The sequence below is a fragment of the Quercus suber genome, unplaced genomic scaffold, assembly GCF_002906115.3.
Source record: "Quercus suber isolate HL8 unplaced genomic scaffold, Cork oak 2.0 scaffold_60, whole genome shotgun sequence".
Taxonomy (NCBI): domain Eukaryota; kingdom Viridiplantae; phylum Streptophyta; class Magnoliopsida; order Fagales; family Fagaceae; genus Quercus; species Quercus suber.
Genome location: NW_027069525.1, coordinates 1,565,051 through 1,573,636, shown reverse-complemented (window position 1 = coordinate 1,573,636; position 8,586 = coordinate 1,565,051). Strand labels below are relative to the sequence as shown.

At 36.9% G+C, this 8,586-nt stretch overlaps 1 protein-coding gene across 1 annotated transcript; it reads left to right on the top strand.

The window, feature by feature from the left end:
• Positions 1-3,293: 3,293 nt before the first annotated feature.
• LOC112022617 (exopolygalacturonase) lies at positions 3,294-8,150 on the top strand. The gene is made up of 5 exons (XM_024055237.1): positions 3,294-3,353; positions 3,479-3,790; positions 6,176-6,688; positions 6,888-7,074; positions 7,957-8,150. The coding sequence occupies exons 1-5, from the start codon at positions 3,294-3,296 to the stop codon at positions 8,148-8,150; spliced, it is 1,266 nt and encodes a 421-aa protein (XP_023911005.1).
• The last annotated feature ends 436 nt before the right edge of the window (positions 8,151-8,586 follow it).

Here is an 8,586-nt window from a genome sequence, read left to right as displayed (position 1 = left end):
TGGACCGAAAGACTAGGATGTGGAATCAACGCTTCCAAATCCTTTGGCTAAAAAATGGAGATGGTAACACAAAATGTTTCCATACCCGGGCCTCCCATCGGTTTAGGGAAAATGTAATCTTGGGAATTAATGATTCACATGGGGTTTGGAAGGTAGAGCCGAATGATATAGGAGGGCTTCTCATCAATTTCTACCAGGAACTTTTCACAACCTCAAATCCGTCCCTACACCAAAAGGTCCTGGGTCAAATTCCACAAATCATCTCGGATGATATGAATCAAGAATTGATGTGCAAGTTTGAGGAATAGGAAGCAGTACAAGCTTTGAAGCAGATGGCTCCTATGAAAGCTCCTGGTCTGAATGGAATGCCCCCTTTGTTTTTTCAACATTTCTGGCCTATGATTGAAGGAGATGTGACACACTCAGTGTTATCATGGTTAAATTCAAATGATAGCCTTCTATTTTTGTAGGGCTAATTCCACAGAATGTAGTAAGGTGATGGACTTGCTATCATTGTATGAAGATGTTTCAGGCCAAAAAATAAATAAAGACAAAACTGCTTTATTCTTCAACAAGTCAGTAACTGAAGGTAACAGACTAATCATTAAAGGGGTTCTTGGAGTTCGTGAAATCCAACACTACGAAAAATACTTGGGGCTGCCCTACTTGACGGGAAGAGAAAAAAGAGCAAGTTTCAACTATATCAAAGAGAGAGTATGTAGGAAATTGCAAGGATGGGAAGGAAAACTCATTTCCCAAGCTAGAAGAGAGGTTCTCATCAAGGCGGTTATCTAAGCTATCCCAACTTATTCAATGGGTTGCTTTAAATTATCAATGAGTTTGTGCAATGAATTGAGGTGATAAGGAAGTTTTGGTGGGGACAAAGGGGAGAAAAAAGGAAAATTCATTGGTTAAAATTGAGTGAAATGACAAAGTCCAAAAGTGAGGGTAGTATGGGCTTCCGTGACTTAGTCTTGCACAATGACTCTCTCTTGGCTAAGCAAGCATGACGCTTATTACACGGTCAAGGCTCTTTATTCTACAAGATCTTCAAACCCCGGTTTTTTCCAAATTGCACAACAATGGAAGTAGCAGAATCTAGTCGTGGTTCATATGCTTGGAAGAGCGTTATACATGGCCGTGGCGTGATCAAACGTGGAGCTTGTTGGAGAATAGGCAACAAGAAGAAAGTCCAGATTTGGCAGCATACATGGTTGCCACTTAAAGCAATCACCAATGCTAAAGGGTTGGGAGGAGACCACAGTGGATGTTTTGATAAATGATGACAGTCGGACGTGGAATGAGCATCTAATAGACAGGTTATTTGTACCTGAGGAAGCTGAACTTATTAAGAAAATCCCTTTGTCGAGACATTCATCGGATGACAAGCTGTTCTAGCCGTGGACACAGAGTGGAAAATATTCATGTAAATCGGGCTACCAGTTTTTGAAGATGGAGGAAGAAGAGGAAGGGTTTGAGGATGCACAAAATGGAGATAAAGTTTTTTGGCGAAGCATTTGGGGTCTGCGAGTTTCAAACAAAGCCAAGAATTTCTTGTGGCGTGCTTGTCGTGAGGCTATTCCCACAAAAGCCAACTTGAAGCGAAGACATTACGGAAAATCCTCTGTGCAAACAATGCTAGAATGAGGAGGAAACAGTTGTACATGCGCTGTGGTCTTGCAGTGAGCTCAACTCGGTATGGACACAAATGAATTGGAGTTCTCGACAAACCTCAGGTGTGACAAACTTTAAGGAGCTGCTGTCTTGGATACTCAAGAACCACAGAAACAGGGAGCTCTTTGCGATGGTTACGTGGGGAATTTGACACTAGCGAAACCAAGTTCAAAACCACAGACCATGCTGCACCTCGGACTAGCTCACGTTGCAAGCAAAAGAGAAGCTGGCGGAATTTTATGCTGTGCTCCCACCGATTCTTCCAACAACTCCGAAAACAAAAGAAAGATGGAAGCCACTAGATGCAAGCTTAGTCAAAATCAATTTTGATGGTGCGATTTTTAGGGATGAGAACAGAAGTGGTATTGGTGTGGTTGTCCGTACCCACACAGGTGCCATTCTTGCGTCCTTAGCTCAGAGTATATACCCAACACTTCAACCAGCAGAGATTGTGGCAATTGCAGCAGCATGAGCTCTGGAATTTGGACATGAACTAGGCCTAACTGAAGCTGTTCTTGAAGGAGATTCAGAGTTGATCATGAACTCTTTAAAGGTAGGCGGAGCAACCTTAGCTTCAGTGGAGCCCCTCATACAAGATGCCATTATTTTTTCAGGTTTATACACAAAGTTGCTATTCTCTCATTGTAGAAGAAACAGCAATAAACTAGCACACAGTCTAGCTAGATTTTCGATTCATGTTTCTAATTATACAGCATGGAGGAAGTTCCTCATTCTTTACTCTTTGTAGCAAAACTTGATGTAGCCAATTTGGCAATTCAAGTTTAATAAAGTTCCTTAAGTTCTTTCTTAAAAAAAAAAAATGAGAAAAGAAGAAGAAGAAGAAAAAAAAAAAAGAGAAAGTGTAACGGTAAGGTTGGAATATTCGGGAGGAGAAGTGTCTAATAGGAGACAGAGAGGTTTGAAAATAGTTGACTAATGTGGCGCAACGAAAGAATATAAAAATTAATTACTAAGCTTCCTTTATTATATTGTAACGTTTTGTTTGTTTCAATAGAAAACCTTATGTAAAGATAGATTATGCATTTTTGGTATTACTATTTTGAAAAAATGGTAAAAGGAAAAATATCTCTTAATTTCTCTTATTTAGCTTGCTGTAAGTGAGAGTTATTTCCCAGAAGGCTTGGAGTGACATAGAGTTGGAAAACAACTCTATCTCATGCCAAGTCAAATAAGAAAAGTTAAAGGATAGTTTTCCAACTCATTTTAAGATTGCTACCAAACATGGAAAAAAGAGATAGTTTTTTAAATTTTTTTTTTTGAAAAATGATTTATTTTCAAGAAAATATTAATGTCGAAACAAATGGATGCCAACATATGAGAAATGTTGCCAATTGTGATGGACACGTGTCATGTGTGAGGTGGTAGGCTAATTTAGGAATATTCTTATTGAATTTTTGTAAAATTTAGTTGTATCTCTAGTTTTAGTATTACTCTTATTCCATTCTTATCTATAAAAAATCATTATAGAAGCAGAGAAAAAAAAAAAAAAAAATCAAGTAGTAGTATGTGAAGAAGAAAGCATGAGTTCAATATCAATTTTTCATTGTGTGTACCTAATGTTTTTATTATCAAGTATTTCCAAAGTTGGGTATGGAAAAATGGTTTTTAATGTGATGAACTATGGTGCTGTTGCCGATGGAAATACTGATAACAGTAAGGTAATTTTCACTCAATAAAATTATGAAAACCAAGAATCTTTTCTTGAATCAATAACATTGAAGCGTTTTAATAAAGAAATGTAATTGTTTTACAAGTTTGTTATTGTGTGTGTCTGTCTTTGTAGGTTTTTGAATGTGTATTTAACAAAGCTTGTCAATCTGAAGGGATAAATCTTGTATTAATCCCACGAGGAACATATATGTTGTGGCCTATAATGTTGAAAGGGCCTTGCAAGGGTCAAGTGGAATTTCAAATCAAAGGGACGCTGAAGGCTCCTACAGATAAAGCATCTACAGTTAATGTTTATTATTGGATCGCCTTCCAATACATAGACCAGTTGATCCTCACGGGTGGTGGAAAATTGGATGGACAAGGTCTCGCTGCTTGGAATGTGTATACTTGCAATGTAGATCCAAACTGCAAAGCTCTTCCCATCGTAAGTTCATGTTTCGAAAATCCGTCTTAAATTGGGTTAGAAAATCGTGTAGCCCATTATCATGTGCTAGGGTCATTTGTCATGAATCATTCTTAGTTTTCTTCTTTTTTTTTTTCTATTCTTCGACCCAATAGATTTTTCTATACGTCACATAACTTCATAATTCTATAATCTGTTTTTCTTTTCATTGTACTTACATTATGTTCTTTAAAATCTATTAAAAAAAAAAAAGAGATTATGTTTCTTAAAATAAAAAAAAAAATAAAAAAAAATCAGTTTCTTTCCTCTTCAACTATAAAATTTTATCAGTCTTTTTTGTCAAAAAAACAAAACCATAAAATTTTACCACTTAATTTCTTAATGTCCTATCTCCAATGTTTTGAAGTCTGGTTACTTTTATTTTTTTAATAAATTGACGTATTTGGTATATTTATTTATTAGGTATATTTGATTTGTTAACTTAGTGGTTACATTTCTTTTTAGATACGAATTGAAAACTTATTTAAAATGATGCGTAAAACTCATTTTCATCCCTACATTTTCACGCAATTCCCACTTTGGTCTCTATCTTTTTTTTCGACCGCTTTTAGTCCCATCCAAAAAAACGCGTCTCATTTTAGTCCTTTACATCAGTGCCCTAACGGCCCTGTCCTACATGGCAGACGGAACTATTAAAATAATAATAAACAAATTATTTTGGCAGCAGCATTTAAATTAAAAAAAAAAAAATAATTTATGAATTTTAACTAAATAAAAAAAATTAAAAACAGAATTAAAAATAAAAAATCACACAAATTGAGATCTAAATATGTCTTGAACAAGAACAATAAGAATACAAATCCAAATCTAAAACACAAACCCAGAAATTAAAATCCAAAAATTAAAAATCTCAAAATCACAATTTTCTCAAACCCAACAAAATCATCAAATCCTAAAACCCCAAAGTACCAAATCAATCCAAAAATACAACACAACCAATCCAAACAAAAAAAATCTCAAACTCAGAAAAACCATCTCAAGCAAGTTGAATCCAACAAACCCACCTCAAAATATTTCAAAATTTCAAAACCCAGCAAACCCACGCTCTCAAAATATTTCTCAACTAGTTTCTGCATCAAAACCACATAGTGAAGACCCATAAATCCTTGAAACATTTTTGCCTTAGATTTCTCTCAAAGAAAAAAAAAATAAAAAATAAAAACCAGTAGTTAAGATGGCATCCACTTCTCTAGCTTTTCCTTCTTTGCAACCAAAGTTCCAATCTTCAAGAATATCATCAAAGCCTTCCATGCGTCAATTTATTGTCTGTCCAATCACTGCCTCTGTGTCCGAAAAGCCAACTGTGTCGGTTCCACCGGCCACGGTGGTGGCACAACCTGAACCCACCAAACTTTTGATCAAAAAAATCCCAGGAAACTATGGTCTCCCTTTTGTTGGTCCAATCAGAGATCGATTTGATTATTTCTATAACCAAGGTCGTGATGAATATTTCAAGTCTTGAGCCCAAAAGTACCAATCAACGGTGTTCAGAGCCAACATGCCATCGGGTCCTCTCATCGCTTCCAACCCAAACGTCGTCGTTTTGCTCGACGGGAAAAGCTTTCCCGTGTTGTTCGGCGTGACAAAGGTCGAAAAGAAATACCTTTTCACTGGTACTTTCATGCCCTCCACAAAACTCACCGATGGTTACAGAGTCCTCTCTTATCAGAATAGCTGAAATCAATTTGGGAAATATTTTGAGAGCGTGGGTTTGTTGGATTTTGAAATTTTGAAATATTTTGAGGTGGGTTTGCTGTGTTCATCTTGTCTGAGATGGGTTTCTCTGAGTTTGAGATTTTTTTGTTTGGATTGGATGTGTTGTATTTTTGGATTGATTTGGTACTTTGGGCTTTAGGATTTGATGATTTTGCTGGATTTGAGAAAATGGTGATTTTGAGATTTTAAATTTTTGGATTTTAATTTCTGGATTTATGTTCTTAGATCTGGATTTGTGTTCTTGTTGATCTTGTTCAAAATATATTTAGATTTCAATTCATGTGATTTTTTATTTTTAATTCTGTTTTTAATTTTTTTTATTTAGTTAAAATTAATTTTTTTAAATTTAAATGTTGACATGGCATTTTTTATGCCAAAATAATTTGTTTATTATTATTTTTAATAATTCAATCTACTATGTAGGACAGGGCCATTAGGGCACTGACGGAAAGGACTAAAATGAGACACGTTTTTCTAGACAGGAACTAAAAATGGTGGAAAAAAAAAGATAGGGACTAAAGTGGGAATCACGTGAAAATGTAAGGACGAAAATGAGTTTTACACCTTGAAACAATTCCCATTTCACAAAATTTAATCTGAACACTTTTTAACATTGTGTGTTTCTTTCAGTCTTTGAGATTAGATTTTGTCACCAATTCAAGAATCAATCACCTATCTTCAATCAACAGCAAGAGTGCCCATATGAACGTTTTTGCATGCGAACATGTGACATTTGATTACATCCGTATAATAGCACCCAAAGATAGCCCCAATACCGATGGAATACACATAGGTTCATCTAGTAATATTGATATCCTCAATTCAATTATATCCACCGGAGATGATTGTGTATCGCTGAGTTCTGGATCCAAAGACATAAATATTCAAGACGTTAAGTGTGGCCCGGACCATGGGATCAGCGTTGGAAGTCTTGGTGGGGTACGAAATGAAGAAGATGTTAGTGGATTAACGGTGACACATTCCACCTTTATTGGCACTGAAAATGGCTTGAGGGTTAAAACATGGGCTAGGCCTTACTCAAACAATGTTTTCAATCTTACCTTTGAAAATATCATCATGGAGAATGTCGACAACCCCATCATCATTGATCAACAATATTGCCCACTTCGGAATTGTAAAAAGGTAACTAGTAGCTCTTGTTCAAATAAAGTTACATTGCTTGTGCTTTTTTGCAAAAGTTTGTGGTTTGAGTGAGTCTGGTCATAACATATTGGTGCTTTTAGACTCAATTTTCTGGGTTAAAGTGGGACTATGTTCATGATTAAAATGTATGTTATATAAAACTTGATTTACCATGTTGGTGATATTTTTTTGTCTGCAGGGTGACTCCCAAGTTCAAATTCGCGATGTTAAGTTCAGAAACATTACGGGCACCTCTAGCTCAAAAATTGCAATTGCTTTTGATTGTAGCAAAAGCAAACCTTGTGAGAATATTGAGCTCAACAACATCAACCTAACTTACAATGGTGCTGGAGGACCTGTGACATCGTTATGTTCTAATGCCAAAGGTATTGCTATTGGTCAACAACAACCCCCATCTTGCATATATCGCTCCTTGCAGCACCTTTATTGAAACCAAGACATAAAGTTTAATACTTCAACTCTTTTGACAATACTGCTTTGTGCTTGATATTAAGGCTTATCTACAAGAAATGTTGTAAACGGTAATGTAAACTTCGTATTTGAAAATTCGAAGTGCCTTTGAAATTTGATTCTAAAAAATAAAATGAAAAACCGCCTTTGAAATTTATGGTTGTAGAGCCTATTTATGGTGACGTGTTCATTCTTTGTATAATGTGGAGTAATAATATCTTATAGGAAAAATGGCTTTAATCTCTCCTAAGGTTTTCTATAATTACACTTGTTAGAAATTTAGACCCCTTAACCCAACCAAATTAACCTAGTTAATTAGCCAAGTGATTAACTTAGTCAAATTATGCAGTTCTAGGTAATCACAAACATACAATCATATCAAAAATATAAAGCAGCAGAAATATAAATAACACAATGATATGATTAGCCAGGAAACCACACGGTAAAAACCTGAGGAGGATTTGACCTAGCTATTCTCAAGGTAAACCTGAATCCACTATGCGAAAGAATTGAAGTTCATACAAAAGGACTTACAAGCTCCCCGCTTGACCTCTTAATGATACCCACCAGTAAAACTTACTGACACAACCACATGCAAGCTCCGAATCCACGGACGCCGTGGTATAGTCCGATATGTTTAAAGAACGTGTGGCAGCTCTTCTACCCACCTTCCTTTGGCATCATCCAGTCTCTTCTTAAGCCCATTGACGATGACCTTGTTGACAACCTCGACCTACCCGTTTCCCTGAGGATAAGCTGGAGTTGAATACCTGTTTGTGATCCCAAGCTCACAACAGTACCTTCTGAAGGCCTTGTTGTTGAATTGGAGTCTGTTATTCGAAATGAGGGTATGAGGGACCCTGAATCACGTGACAATGTTTCTCCAAATAAATTTCTTAGCATCCACATCCCTAATGTTGGCCAACGGCTTAACTTCGACCCATTTGGTGAAGTAGTCGGTGGCAACCAACAGATATCTCTTATTCCCTAGTGCCTTGGGGAAAGGCCTACAATATCCACGCCCCATTAAGCGAACGGCCATGGGCTGGACAAAGGGTTGAGGACTCCTCCAAGATGATGAATATTTGGGGCAAACCTTTGGTATTGGTCACATTTCTTAACATACTCCAGGGCCTGCTTCTGCATCCCCGGCCACCAATATCCTTATGTGACGGCCCGGTGAGACAGGGATCTTCCTCCTGTGTGACTCCCACAGATCCCCTCGTGCAGCTCTTCGAGCAGTAACTCTGATGCCTTGGGGTGGATACATAGTAGGTACGGTCCAGAGTAGGAGCGCTTATACAACTTGTGGTCCTCAGACAACCAGAATCGAAAAGCTTTCCTTTGTATTTTTTCAACCTCTGATTTCTCTTCAGATAGAACATTATCTTTAAGGAACCTCACTATGGGGTCCATCCAGCTGGGAC

Bases quoted from the DNA above. Each gene is read 5' to 3' on its own strand.
- LOC112022617 (XM_024055237.1), top strand. From the start codon at position 3,294: ATGGTTTTTAATGTGATGAACTATGGTGCTGTTGCCGATGGAAATACT. The intron at 3,354-3,478 runs GTAATTTTCACT...CTGTCTTTGTAG, and splicing joins GAAATACTGATAACAGTAAG to GTTTTTGAATGTGTATTTAA. The intron at 7,075-7,956 runs GTATTGCTATTG...AGCTCACAACAG, and splicing joins GTTATGTTCTAATGCCAAAG to TACCTTCTGAAGGCCTTGTT.